The 15,072-nt window shown below is 39.9% G+C and overlaps 1 protein-coding gene across 1 annotated transcript; it reads right to left on the bottom strand.

The window, feature by feature from the left end:
* Window positions 1–233: 233 nt before the first annotated feature.
* On the bottom strand, window positions 234–3,390 carry LOC125888433 (transcobalamin-1-like). Its single transcript, XM_049575816.1, has 4 exons — window positions 3,232–3,390; window positions 2,992–3,133; window positions 533–669; window positions 234–446 (listed from the first exon to the last, which is right to left on the bottom strand). Exons 1-4 carry the CDS (start codon window positions 3,308–3,310, stop codon window positions 385–387), a joined length of 420 nt encoding a protein of 139 aa, XP_049431773.1. The 5' UTR covers window positions 3,311–3,390; the 3' UTR covers window positions 234–384.
* Window positions 3,391–15,072: the final 11,682 nt, after the last annotated feature.

The following is a 15,072-nucleotide window of genomic DNA, read 5'->3' as shown; positions in this document are numbered from 1 at the left end:
TATAAAAATATTTGTCTCCTACCTCCAGCCGTTCAGATAGATTTGAGTTCATTAGTCCAGGTTTTGATTTATTTGTATGGAATTTCATTTGTGGTGCTCACAACATTAAAAAATGAACATTTAGAATGTTGATAAGCTTCAGTCAGACCGCTTAGACTACTGAAACACATTCGAGATCATCTATTCAACACATGATGACAGTATCAGTTTGTTCCCTCAGAAAAACATTCAAATCAACACACAGAAAGATATTTTATTCCCAGTGTTTTTTCTTATTCAGCATTAGATATGGATGCATGTAGTGTCACAGATCACTTATGAAATACACGGTCAGTTCCAACACGGGCTCTGATCTCGTGTCGATGGTCAGTGGCTGCTGAATCTTCACCACGTTGTAAATCTCAGGATGATTTGCTCCTTCGCACTGGGAATGTAGCATCCAATGCCTGCACAAAAAAGCACCATATATTCTATTTTAATCTGATCCACTGTTAAATTACAACGACAAAAAATGTTTGCATAGTGGACTCACCAACATCAGGTCTTATGATTTTGCCATCTGGAGTCCTGACCAGCAGCTCCCAGTACGTATGGTCTTTATCGTTTCCGGCCACTCCGTTCACACTCTCCAGGTACGGGCCGTAGTTTGGATCCTCAGTGTACGTGAACCTGCAGGACCAAACGGAAGAACAACGGAGATCCACTTGGTGAGTTACTTTGAATGTGGGCGACAGCTGCTGTCACTATGAGCAACCGCATTGCATTTGGCTGATTGCCAGAAGGGCAACTTATTACTCATTCATGCAAACATTGTCTGGCCCCACTGTCTTTGCTCAACTTAGAAATTTCAGATCCAGTTTTTTCTAGTTACTAGTGGTGTTCCTCAGGGCACTGTCTTAGGTCCCCTTTTATTTACAATCTACCTTCCACCTCTTGGCCGTATCTCCATAAAGTTTGGCATTCAATTCCACTGCTACACAGATGACACCCAGCTCTGTGCTCTATCTTTATGATCTATGGATACATTGCTGCATGTTTTATAACTGTGTTTTCTATTGTGTCCTTGAGTGCTTTGAAAGGTGCCTATAAATTATTTTTTATCATTATTATTATTAACTATTAGGCCCAAATGATCCTGTCACTTCTTGTTTGGTTAAGTGGAACACATACGGACGACTGATTTTATAATCTTGAGCAACAGTGCATTTTAATTTTGAAATAAAGATGATTAATATTAATATTCAGATCACTGTCAGTGTGTTGATGATTCCATTGCATGTGGTAGGCGTGTGTCAGAAGTGCCTTATTTGCCCATAATTATAAGTGATTGTGCTCTGTATTTAACTTGTAAATCCTCCACTCAGTATGTGATTCAGAATTTTCCACTGAGCCAGTGTCTTAATATCTCTGGTTGAAATTTAAAAGTCGGCGGCCTGTAGACTCGTCAGTGATGACGATGGTTGGGTGTGTAGATATCAGCTTCAGTGTTCCCTCTGTGGATCAGTGTTGTAGCTGAGAGCTTTAAAGATGTGACAGAACAGGAACTTATTCGTCATACTGGCTCAGCATTTTGTGTCCATTTAGCTGTTTGAATTCATGTCACTTGTAAATACATTTGCATATGGATTTCAAAGACACTGCTGGGCAGGCGTGTCATAGTGGGGGAAAGTGAGACTGGTTACCCAGGGGTGCCCTTCAATGTAGCGGAAGCATGTCAAATATTTTTTTTAAGTACTGGAGAGAGACTTTTGGTTTTTTTTATTTTGGCTAAAGGGAGGGGCAAACACATTTAAATGGCTGTGTTTTGTGTTTATTTTTTATTTATTTATTTTTTACTGCAGATTTTTAAAGAAAACATGTCTTTCAAACCTGCGGGTTGCTGCCAACATTACACCCTTAATTATCGCCAGAAACTGTAAAGACAGAAATTATCATTGAATTTTCAAATTTCTGATGGCCCATGGACACATTGTGCATGACGGGTGCTTCCAAAAACAACCAAATCTGTGTTCATAATGGTGATAGTTCATCAAACTCACTTTATTATATGTCTCATTTAAAATATGGCTAATCATAAATTATTTGCAAGAGAAAGAGTGAAGAATTAGAGTGGAAAATTATTTAAAAAAAGAGTGAAAAAGGGAAAAAATAGTCAAAATTTTGGCTTTTTTTACTGCCAATTTTTAAAGGATACATAGCTTCCAAACCCGTTTGCTGTAAGGTGATAATGCTAACCACTGCAGGACCGTGCCACCAGATGAACACTTATGTCAGAAAAATCACTTTGTTCTTAGTTTAAATTTCCTACAAAAATAAACAGTTCGCACGAACTAACCAGCATGCATGAAAAAAAGGAAAAATTGAGGCTTAAACTCCAGAATTTCGTCTTCAGGGTTAAACTTTCAAACATCAAAGTGTACGTTTTAAAAATCTTATAACTGATTTATGCTGGAGGGAGGGTCATGCATTTAACACCAGCCACCAGAGTCCAGCCACCCCCCTCCTCTTATACGTAAAGAACAGTCCCTCAAAGGTCCAAAATTGTTTAGTCCCTCCTGCTATAGGATTTGTCTCTAAATGCAGCTAGAGCCGAGTGAGTGGCTGCTTATGCTGCTGGCGCCAAATATACTGTCTTGTTTCATGCCTGTCCCCAACAAAGGGATACTGGGGGTCCGAAAAAGAAAAGAAAGAAAGGAAAGGGAAAGAAAGCAAAAGGTGTAAAAATGTGCATAAGAGAGACATGTACCAAGTAAGGGTGGGGGCCCACAGAGACTGCTAGGACCCAGAATTTGTTGCTACGCCCCTGCTGCAGGGTTTGCAGTTACACAACACCTCCTGCAAGGATGTACTCTGAGCACAGATCATTTTGAGAATAAGGGACCCCACTGTGAGACAAATATGTATCACTATTGTGAAGTGCCAGTCAGCAAGTTTATCTACTCATATCAATAAGTTGTCGCTCTCCGGTGACAGCTGATGTTGAGGTCTTACTTAAAGTTTGCATCGGAGCTCATGAGTCTCTTCAGTGCGCCCAGCAGGATCCCTCTGTACACCACATGAGTGCTGAAGGTCTCAGGAGCGGTGCCTAGTAAGCTGTTCTCCACCACCACCTCAATGGGAACTGGTTCACTTACTGAATGATGGATGACAAAAAACACCAGAGGAAAAATAAGATTTATTTATATCCAGTAATAAAGAAAATCACTTGAAATCTGTTTCATGAATTCTTACTTTCAGTCAGATTCCCAGGGAGCAGCAGCAGCAGCAGCAGCAGCAGGGCAGCAGAGAGCAGAGCGGGCATCTTCATCATGGCTGAGACTTACCTGACTGGAAGGTCACTGTGCTGCCACAGCCCCTGTGTTTTATTCCAGTCATCACTGTTTACACACCTGAGCACAGTGAGCTGTGTGTAATCTTAGTGTGAAAGAGCTGATAATGTTTTCCATAGAGCCAAATGTCACCTTGAGGTTGCGAAATGATGTTTGCACTGCTAACTTTTGTAAACTGTGCAGTGAACACTGACACTCAAATATACTGCAGCACTCTTCCATCACTTCTTCAGATTGATGTTTTATTGAGGCTGCTTAAAACATTGGCACGCCAGCATGAGGTGGTATTAGAGGGGCCGTGACATGGATGTTAATGTTGACTGTTGTGGTGACACACAGAAAACCTGTCACGTCTAGTTAGGGGGAGATAAACAGGAATGAAACAGTCAGATTCCAAAGGATGATTTATTGCTTGGAAACAAGAGTGTCCATGTTTGAAGAGTCACATGGGGGTGTGTCTAATGCTCACAACACAGAGACTTTTCTCCTTCCACCACATCATTACAGCGTCACCACAGTCACTCTCAGGTTACACTTCATCATGTTTTGGCAGCTACGAGCACATGAGCATTTGAACACAACAATCCCCACAACATGACTGTTGAGTTCAAATCAAAGTTTGGGAGCTAGAATCCAGCTGACTGATATTCTCTGCTTTTTCCTCCACTCAATCTGCTTTCCTGCACCTGGCCTCAATATTAGGATTGGATGTGTGCACACACTTTACTGTGACCTTTATTTAGTGACATCAGAAAACCAATTTCTGACAGCCTACATGATCAGAAGAGTAAAAAGTGGGTACCAGGTCTGATTGTTTATGTTTCACCTTTATTATAGAGACACTTGATTATTGATTGATACAGAGCAGGGTATAATAACAATAATATAACACTGACAACACCCCAACATACAACAGTTATAAATGCATAAAAGGCAACTCAGATTCCTTCACATAGAATAAAAGAATCACAGAATCATTTCAAATCAAACATCAGTACAATAACACAAGATACACATCAGTCAAATGATAAAAAATAACAGCTGAGGTGAAAGCAATGTTCAAAGATTGATTAGTGAAATGTTCCAAAATATTCCAAACAATATGACATAACAGAGCAGCCCCCTGCTGTGTGTCAGGGTGCAGCCCAAAGCAGTCATCCCTGTAATCACATGGATCCACAACAACACAAAGACAAACTAACTACAATATATATCATATATACATATATATCTGCACCCTGTCAGGATCAAAGCTTGACTTGTAAACTTGTCAACTTTTTCTCCCAACATTCTTTCTATTATTATTCTGACTGTTTCCTATTCATTTGTCTTTTTTCCCATCATCTATTTCACCTCTTGTACTTTTGACATTGTCACAGACAGACAGTGAGGAAATGAACATATGCATATTAACTGTGTGTCTGAGCTGAAAGCTGCTCTCCTCTCCTGCTCCTCTGATTCACAGCCACTACAACAACACAGAGCATCACCAGCAGACCACTGAGCACTGAGCATCTCACTGTGTAGAAGGTGGAGTGAATCCCAAAGGGATCTCTGTACATTAACACAGTTTTGACTGATGACATACACTGACTATTTGAGTCAAAAACTGCACACCAATACTCTCCTGTGTCTTTCAGTGAGACATTAGAGATAACCAAACTCCACTCAGAGCCAAGGCTCACTCTGCTCATGGTCTGACTCGTGTCTACAGTAATGATTCTGCCTTCTGTTTGGTTCGACTTGATGAACCAATAAAGCCACCAACCCTTTTCCCTGTCTTTGCATTGTAGGGTGACTTCTTCTCCCTCTGAGAAGACCTCGGCAGCAGGAGGACCAAATTTAGGACACACCAACAGAAAATACTTTTTCACACTGGAAGAAGTTTCACAGTCATACCAACCTCTCTGATTTAATGTCAGTGATGAAAACACCAGAGAGTAGTTTTGGTCCACTGAAGGCACAGTCTGGTTTGTTGTGTTGTTTAGTTCATTGTTTTTGATTGTCCAACGTGGGGGCTGGTCACCACTGAAATCAGTGACAGTACACGGCAACACAGCCGTCTCTCCCACTGAGCCATAGATTAATTCATAGGGCAGGTAAAACTCTACAGGGTTACTGCTGACACACTGCTGTTGGTTCATCAGCAGACAGGTGAACTCTGTAAAAGCATTTGTTGTGGGGCTGAGCACATGAAGTGCCGATGAACTTTTCTCCACTCGGTATACTTCTCCAGCATCGTCCATCACTGATGCTGTATTGTCCCATAAAACTCTGGTCCATGGGTCATGCTCATGTCTCAAGTCACGTTTGAGCCACAGGAAATCCAGACTGTCAGCCACTCCATAACATGGCAGCCACACTTCTTCTCCAATTTCTGGTGTAATATCCATTCTTGCATTCACTGAGCTACAGATAATTACACTGCTGTTTCTCTCATATGTGACTCTGCCGTCAGTCCAACACTCCTCTTGGTACAGGCCGGAGTCTGAATGGGTCAGGCTGTGGATGATGTAAGAAGAAATATTCTTCCTGCTGACAACTGAGAGTCGTTGTTTCAAGTCTTCAGGTACTGTGGAGTTGTGGGACCAGAGGTCAGAGGTGTTCCACAGGACAAGCTTCTCCTCACCAACAAATCTGGAGATCAGGCAGGAGCTGGCCTCCTTGGGGAGGTGGAAGGTGTAAGAGTGCCCTTCCTCCTTGATGGTGATGAGTTCTTCTGCATGAATGTTGTTGATGAGAGCAAACAGCAGGAAGCAGAGCTCTGTGACTGCAGCCATTCTGCTCTGAGGTCTCCTTGTGAGTGTCATACAAACACTGACATCACTCACCTTATCAGCTCTGTGTTAACTCTCATCAGCAGCTTCTCTCTGCGGCCGGAAAAACGCAACTTCTTTATCTCATCACCATCATCATCATCATCATCATCATCATCAGTGGAAACTTTGAGGCGTTCTGCTCTCTATCAAGTAATCTGTGTCCTTTGGACGTATCTAAAACCACTGAGACTGTCGTGTCTTCAAACACAGATTATTGAGAGATGTGGTGAAACCACCAGAGACAAGTGTGTGAGAGAGACATGGACATAATGTGTGTATGTATCTATATATTTGATGGAGAGATAGATGAGCTTAAGGAAATATAATATCAAAAATGACAAAGTGAGGTAGTAAAGACTATGACTTTAGTGTGAAGCTCATTGCGTTTTCACATTAAATTTCTCCAGTTCATTTAAATGAAACATTCAACCTGTCCCGTTTCCTGTAAAAAAACAGCAGCTTCTCTTTGTGGCCGGAACAACTTCACTTCTTTATCTCATCATCGTCATCATCATCATCATCATCATCATCATCATCAGTGGAAACTTTGAGGCATTCTGCTCTCTATCAAGTAATCTGTGTCCTTTGGACGTATTTGAAACCACTGAGGCTGTTGTGTCTTCAAACACAGATTATTGAGAGATGTGGTGAAACCACCAGAGACAAGTGTGTGAGAGAGACATGGACATAATGTGTGTATGTGTCTACATCTGTGATGGAGAGAGAGATGAGCTTAAAGAAATACAATAAATATATCAAAGTGTTCTGGTACCAGGTACACTTATGAACCTCTCTGTGCTCCAACATGGTGTTCATTATGGCCGATCCATGACTAGCACACAAGTCCAATAACAAACAGCAGACAGAGAGTGACGACAGTGTGAAGGTCGTCTCATCCCTCTCTGCATGTCCTCTCCTTCACTCTTCACCTGCTTTGCATTTAACTCTCACTGTCTGAGGCACATTTAGCCCATGAAGAGCCCACAACAGCTTTTTCTTCCTATTTCAGCTGCTGAGTGAGTTTTCTGGGGATTTTGTGGACGTTGGTGCAGCCTGATGCTGCTCATGTGGTGCAGGGCCCACAGTGTATTTTCTGTGGTGTGTTCCAGTCGCCCTCTGTGGACCAATGCATGTGTGTCTCAGCCCATGTTGGACCAGTGTGGTGGACACGACTGCTGACGTGGAGACCGTGATTCAAGTCCCTCCTCAGGTACGCCACACAGGAGTGTATGTGATGAATGTATGTGAGGTTTCATTTGTCGGGACACCAACAATTTCAACTTGCAAATTTCTTCATATGAATTTCCACTGTGGACCAACCAGGAGGAAACAGAGAACACATAAGTCCATGTGATCCCACGGGTTTCGAGCTAGCTTGATGGGTAATTTCAAAACTATTTTTAATGCTTTTGTTGCTGACTTGAAATGTTTGTGTGTTTGTAGACTGCAGACTGATCAGCTGACTCTGCAGCTGATAGAGGAGCTGATCATGTGACCTTCACCTGTATGACATATTATACAGTAAACCTGCCTTATGAAGACTTTAATGCATCATCTGCAGGCTGTCAGTTAAAAGGGATACGTTTTAATGGATAAAATAAAATGAAAAACAAATCATCTTTATTACAAATACATTTGAGTATTTTTAAAGTGTAAAACTCATTAAAATGTGCAGAATAACATCACAGGTAATTACACATTAATTTGTACCTTAAAGGACCAGATTTGTTTCAGTTAAGTTAATTAATGGGTCAGTTAATGGGTTGATGTTTTTAAGTGTTTTTTTTTAACCCTGTCACAATTCTCCTCTTAGAAATTAAAAGTTGAATTGATAAGCAATGAAACACACTCTCTGTCACTTTAATGCACTGAGGAATAAAACAACATCACAGGTAACTACGTCTTAAACCACCTGAATCTCTCAATACAGATGCATTGGTAAATAAAATGTGATTTCCCCTTTAACTTGTGGCTCAGGCCTCTGCTCCAAAATGACATGCCCAAAATAAATGATTGATGTTTCGTTTTATCCTTTTTCTGTACTGTGTCTGTGTGTCGGTATGTGCGTGTGTGTGTGTGTGTGTGTGTGTGTGTGTGTGTGTGGCACATGCTTTGGCTCTACTGCCTTCCTCTCTCATACACCTTCTCTGTTTCCGCCTCACTTGGCCCTGTTATGATATCTTTACCCTGATTCATAGTTCACACTGAAAGGTTTAAAAATTCTACACTTGAACATAAGGAGCCTTCTCCCAAAAATTGATTTGATCAGAGTCTGGGTTACTCAGTACAAACCTGATGTACTTACTCTCTCAGAAACATGGCTGCATAGTAAAATTAGTGATGAAGAGATTAAATTAGATAACTATATGTTATACAGAGCAGACAGGGGCACCAGAAGAGGCAGTGTGGTTATTTATGTCTCCCTGCACCTTATTTCTGAAACCGCCACTCCAGTAGTACCCCCCTCCTTTTTTGAATGTCTTTTTGTTGACTTGAAACTCCATGAAAATAAACGCCTTATCATAGGCAGCATCTACAGACCTCCACCAGTTCATCCTGACTCAACTAAATGTATACTATCCACTCTCACCTCATTTGAACACCCGTGTGAAATGATCATTCTACGTGTCTTTAACAGTAACTGGCTTGACCGCTCTTCATCTAATGATAAAAACCTCCTTAAAAGTATAAATTTAACTCAGTTGATTAATGAGCCCACCAGAGTTGACGCCAGATCTAGATCATTATTAGACTGGATCCTTGTTACCCACCCCGATAGAATTACTAGCTCTGGCGTTCTCTCTGACTGTTTTAGTGATCACTCAACTGTCTACTGTGTATGGAAAATTAAATCTCCTCGTCTTCTTCCAAAATGCATTAAAGTTAGTCAAAGTAAGAATATTAACTTTGATAATTTCATAAATGACTTGATTGCAATAAACTGGGACAGATTTCAACTCATACCTTATAATGAAGATGCCTGGAATTATTTTTACTCTGAACTCACACGTGTTATTGACAAAACATGCCCCCTGGAGAGAAATCAAGGTCGAAGGTTAACACTTACCTTGGATCAACTCAGATCTGATTAATCTTTTTAAACAACAGGATAAAGCATGGAAAATTTACAGAGAAACTAAGGATGCCACTGACTGGGAAAAATATAGATTACTGAGGAATTTATGTAAGACAAAAACACTTAATGCAAAATCAGACTTCTATAAAAATCAGCTCTCTGAAAATATGCATAACCCAAAACAGTTCTGGAAAAATATGAATAATATCCTCAACAAATCAAACACAAATACCAGTACCCAGATTCGTTTTAACAACAACATTATTCAGGATCCATCAGCTATCTCAAACATTTTTAATCAGTATTTCACCTCTCTAGGTAGATCTTATATGTTTGACTCATCTATGACATGCGATTCTTCTAGTAGCTCTTCCTGTAGTAGTTCTTTTTCTTTTCATAAAATGTTACCTGTTGAAGTTCATTGTGCAATCAGTGAACTAAAGGATGACTGTGGATCTGGACCAGATAGCATTGAGACTAAATTTATTAAGCTAGCAGCCAGTATTTTGATGTATCCACTATGTGATTTGTTTAACCTCCTATTATCAACCTGTGCCCTCCCTTCTCCCTGGAAATGTGCCATTGTCACTCCACTTCATAAGGGAGGAGACCCACACAATATCAATAATTACCATCCAATTTCTATTATCAATTCTATAGCTAAAATCTTTGAAAAATTAATCTTTATCAATTATCACGCTATATTACAGACTTCAACATTTTATCTCCATGCCAGTCTGGCTTCAGACCTAACTTCTCCACAACTACAGCTCTGTTAAAGCTCACTAATGATGTGTTTACTGCTTCTGAGAATGGCAAACTCACTGGTGCAATTTTCCTTGATCTAACCAAGGCCTTTGACATTGTCGACCACTACTTACTTCTCAATAAACTCTATTCCATTGGTGCTTCCCAGAATACTTTACTTTGGTTCAACTCATACCTTCACAATAGATGACGATGTGTCAATTTCAATGGTAATCAATCTGATTATTCTATTGTTGCGAAGGGAGTACCACAAGGTTCATCCTTAGGACCACTTCTTTTTTCTATTTTTATCAGTGACCTCCCAAAAATATGCTCGGACTGTCAAGTACATCTATATGCTGATGACACCGTTATATACACATCTAGTGTTAACAAACCTGTCTTAGAAAATACCCTACAACATGAGTTTCAGAAATGGTTCTCTTCAAACAAACTAATATTGAACAGAAGGAAATCATGTAGTATGCTGTTTGGTACCAGACCAGGTCTTAGTGATGCCTCAGATCTAACCATCTCTTTTATTGATGGCTCACCCCTTGAATATGTAACTACTTTTAAATATCTTGGTCTCTGGATTGACCCACTGCTTTCTTTTAAACATCATATTGAATCCATCACAAACAAACTAAATCATAACCTAGCTATAATTTATCGTTCCATAAATTGTTTTACTCTTCAGATCAGAAAAATAATTGTTACACAGTTATTACTCCCTGCTCTGGACTATGCCGATATAGTTTATCAGAACACCTTTGAAACTTTTCTTCAACCTCTCAATGTTATTTACAACAGACTCTGCAGATTTATTTTAAGGTGCCCATATCAAACACATCACTGCTTTATGTACGAATCTTTAAACTGGTTACTCCTTAATGCAAGAAGACACTACCATTGGCTCCAATACATTTTCAAATGTACTCACTTCAACTGTCCTCCCTACTTAAAACAACATCTAATACATCTAATAATTATTTGATAGGAAAGACAAGTGTGAAGGGGGGAGAGAGAGAGGGAGTGACATGCAGCAAAGGGCCACAGGCTGGATTCGAACCTGGGCCGCTGCGGCAACAGCTTTGTACATGGGGCGCCTGCTCTACCACTAAGCCACCAACGCCCCATGCAGTTGCTTTTAATGGTATTGTCTCCTTGCCCCTTTTACATAATCAGTATTACTGCAGTTATTACTCTATGTGTATATGCAGTTATATAATGATATGGATGTACATGTATGTGTGTGTTTGTAGGTATTTATGGGTGTGTACATATATATGTATGTATGTATGTATGTATGTATACATGTATGTATGTATTTATGCGTGTGTGTGTACATATACTATGGTATATATATATATATATATATATATATATATATATATATACACGGTGCTAGACAATATTATGAAGGTATCGTTATCATATTAACAATCAATTAAGGTTACGTCTACTACTTTTATTATCATTGTATATTGCATATTAATATCATTGTCATGCTATTAATATTGCAAATATTACTATTATGACTGTTGCTGCATCATTGCTCTGGATTTGTTTTTGTTTTGTTTTGGGGTTTTTTTGTTTCTTTTTTTGTGTTTGTTTTTTCTCTCATTTTACATGGGTATTGTGGGCTGACGGAAATGTTGCGTGGGTGGGTTGGTACTGGAGAGCCTAGTACATGTTATGATTGTCTCTTGTGAGTGTGATTGCTGTGTTGTGTTGTACAGTGTGTTTTCTGTTTTCTGTTGGACCCCCTAGAATACGAGATGGCTCATCTCAAAGAGCTATCCATTAATAAATTTGTCTCTAAATGTGTGCAACTCCAAGGTCTATATGAAGAGTCTTTGTATGATGATGAAGGTAACACCTGTGAGATTTCTGCAGGGGTGGAAGCATCAGTATAGATGTTAGTGTGTCACAATGATGGAGCTGCAGCCTCAAACCTGGAGCAAACCACATCACAACATCTGATCATTACCTGTGTCAAGACTGATGCTGAGAAAGTGAAGCAGAGCAAAGTTAGAGAGGTTTTAGTCGAGGCATGTTCAGACCCAATCATTTGGGTTCCATCTGTGCCATTTGAAATGTTCTCAGGTAACTGTAAATCTCATTTCATTTCACTCACATGTATGAATCCCATTTATATCAAACTGTTTTGGTTTTGAATCAATCAATCAATCAATCAATCAATCAATCAATCAATCAATCAATCAATCAGACCTCTGTACATGTTCCCATTCAAAGAAAACCAGAACACACTGGTTGATTTGGACACAACAAGCCTTTATTGTCTTTCTTGTCCAGGACAATCTTGCAAAGCAGATCTTTCATCTCAGTGAAGCTTTTCATGGTTAAATCAGGTGAAAATGTCACAAACTAAAAGACTTTTAAAAAGTCCTGTGTCAACGTCAGTTCTACAATTCAACCAGCAGATGGAGACACAGACTGTGGGACCTGCAATGCAACATGTCCTCAGACTGTCTTTCCAGTCCTGCTCACCTGATGTCCCCTCCCACCTACACACCTGTTTCCACTTTCCCTCATCAGCCCTGCAGTTTCTAAGCGGCCCTTTTCCACACACTCCTTGTCACTTTGTCACCATGTGTCTCATGCCTTTGCTTTCTAGCATCTGTCACCTGTTTCCTGTCTGTTATCTGTTCCAGTTGGTTGGCCTGCGTTGTGTTTTTGGATCTCTGTCCTGACAAGATGGATGTTAATGTTGACTGTTGTGGTGACACACAGAAAACCTGTCACGTCTAGTTAGGGGGAGATAAACAGGAATGAAACAGTCAGATTCCAAAGGATGATTTATTGCTTGGAAACAAGAGTGTCCATGTTTGAAGAGTCACGTGAGACTGAAGAGAAACTGGTTCCATTGCAGAATATCCTAGTTTGTTCCAAACAGGTGCATGGTGCTGTTCTCAGATCAGTCTCTTCTACTGTCTGTGCTGCTCTCTGCTCCCCCGCCTTCACATGCTCACACTCTTCACCTGACAACAGTTGTCATGCAGTTGATGTGCAGATTGGATCCTTTTCCACAGACACATGGGGGTGTGTCTAATTCTCACAGACACACAGAGACTCTTCAGTCAGGCTTTTGTTCCATCACAGGACTGAAACAGCAGTAGTAAAAGCTGTAAACCATCTTAGAATGAAACTTGTTGAAGGAGAGATTTCAGTTCTTGTCCTTCGTGACCTAAAGGCAGCTTTCAACACCAGTAATCATAGCGTCCTTCTAAACTGGCTTCATACCCATCTGAACATTTCAGGCTCAGTTCTAACCTGGTTCAAGTCTTATCTGACAGGAAGGGACTATGTTGTGTCCCTGGGTGAGTCACTGTCTTCTAAAACTGAGGTCCATTGTGGTGTCCCCCAGGGGTCCATTCTGGGACCCACTCTTTTCAATCTGTACATGTTTCCTCTGAGAAATATCATTAGAGAGCATGACATTGATTTCCATTCCTATGCGGATGATACTCAGCTGTATATCTCATTCTCATCAGATGATAAAATCCCAACTGAAAAACTTTCTCGCTGTATCGGCCAAATTAATACGTGAATGTCCCAAAATTTCCTGCGACTCAACAGGAACAAAACTGAGGTACAAATCAGTATCAGTACAAAAGAAAAGCAATTCCAATGTAATATCATTTAGAAAAGCTGGCTGTGAACAAAAAGTATGACATAAAGAACTTTGGTGTTATCTTTTTTGTTTTGGGGCATTATTTTTTTTTTTTGCCTTATATGGACAGGACAGTCAAGTGTGTTATCTTTGACTGTGACCTGTGTTTTGAACCCCAAGTGAGAAACGTCACCAAAAATGCACTTAACATCTTTGAAATATTGCCCGTTGCGACCTCTTTATCTAAACAAGACACAGAAAAACTTACTGATGCTTTTATCTCACGCAGACTGGACCACTTTAATGCCTTCTTCTCAGACCTCTCAAATAAACCTTTAAACAAACTTCAGATGATCCAAAATGCAGCAGCACGTCTACTCACCAAGACTAAACATGGAGAACACATTACTCTGGTTTTAGAGGCTCTTCATTTGCTTCCTGCTCATTTTAGAGTTCATTTTAAAATGTTGCTTTTTAAATCTCTTCATGGACTGGCTCCTGACTATTAATCTGATATGTTGGTCAGATACATTCCCTGTAGATCCTTCAGGTCCTCGACCTCTGGTCTACTAAATGTAATAGAACTAAAAGGCACGGTGATGCTGCGTTCAGTGTCTCAGACCCTCGTCTCTGAAACTGCCTTCCAGGGGACGTCAGACTCTGATTCAGTCGACAGCTGCAAACAAAATCTTAAAACCTTGAAATCTTTTTAGACTTGTATTTATGTAGCTTTCATTTACTTAATTGGTATCAAACTGTGTTTATATTTTTTATGTGTGTGTGTGTGTGTGTGTGTGTGTGTGTGTGTGTGTGATTGTGTATTTGAATCTTATTTATCTTATACCCTGTTCTATCTGTATTTTGTCACGTTGAGCTTCGCTTGCTGTATGAACTGTGCTATACAAATAAAGTCATTATTATTAATATAATTTCCTCCTTCCACCACATCATTACAGTGTCACCACAGTCACTCTCAGGTTACACTTCATCATGTTTTGGCAGCTACGAGCACATGAGCATTTGAACACAACAATCCCCACAACATGACTGTTGAGTTCAAATCAAAGTTTGGGAGCTAGAATCCAGCTGACTGATATTCTCTGCATTTTCCTCCACTCAATCTGCTTTCCTGCACCTGGCCTCAATATTAGGATTGGATGTGTGCACACACTTTACTGTGACCTTTATTTAGTGACATCAGAAAACCACATTTCTGACAGCCTACATGATCAGAAGAGTAAAAAGTGGGTAGCAGGTCTGATTGTTTATAATATCACCTTTATTATAGAGACACTTGATTATTGATTGATATAGAGCAGGGTATAATAACAATCATATAACACTGACAACAGCCCAACATACAACAATTATAAATGCATAAAAGGCAACTCAGATTCCTTCACATAGAATAAAAGAATCACAGAATCATTTCAAATCAAACATCAGTACAATAACACAAGATAC

Source organism: Epinephelus fuscoguttatus, linkage group LG5 (genome assembly GCF_011397635.1).
Source record: "Epinephelus fuscoguttatus linkage group LG5, E.fuscoguttatus.final_Chr_v1".
In the NCBI taxonomy this organism is placed as follows: Eukaryota; Metazoa; Chordata; class Actinopteri; order Perciformes; family Serranidae; genus Epinephelus; species Epinephelus fuscoguttatus.
The sequence above is the reverse complement of the archived record's forward strand: the minus strand, read 5'-3'. Positions and strand labels throughout refer to the sequence as shown.

Excerpts from the sequence above, each read along its gene's own strand:
- LOC125888433 (XM_049575816.1), bottom strand. The coding sequence starts at position 3,310 with ATGATGAAGATGCCCGCTCTGCTCTCTGCTGCCCTGCTGCTGCTGCTG. Across the intron at positions 3,134-3,231 it reads CCCTGGGAATCTGACTGAAA|TAAGTGAACCAGTTCCCATT; the intron begins GTAAGAATTCAT and ends TCCATCATTCAG. Across the intron at positions 670-2,991 it reads AGCTCCGATGCAAACTTTAA|GTTCACGTACACTGAGGATC; the intron begins GTAAGACCTCAA and ends TTGGTCCTGCAG.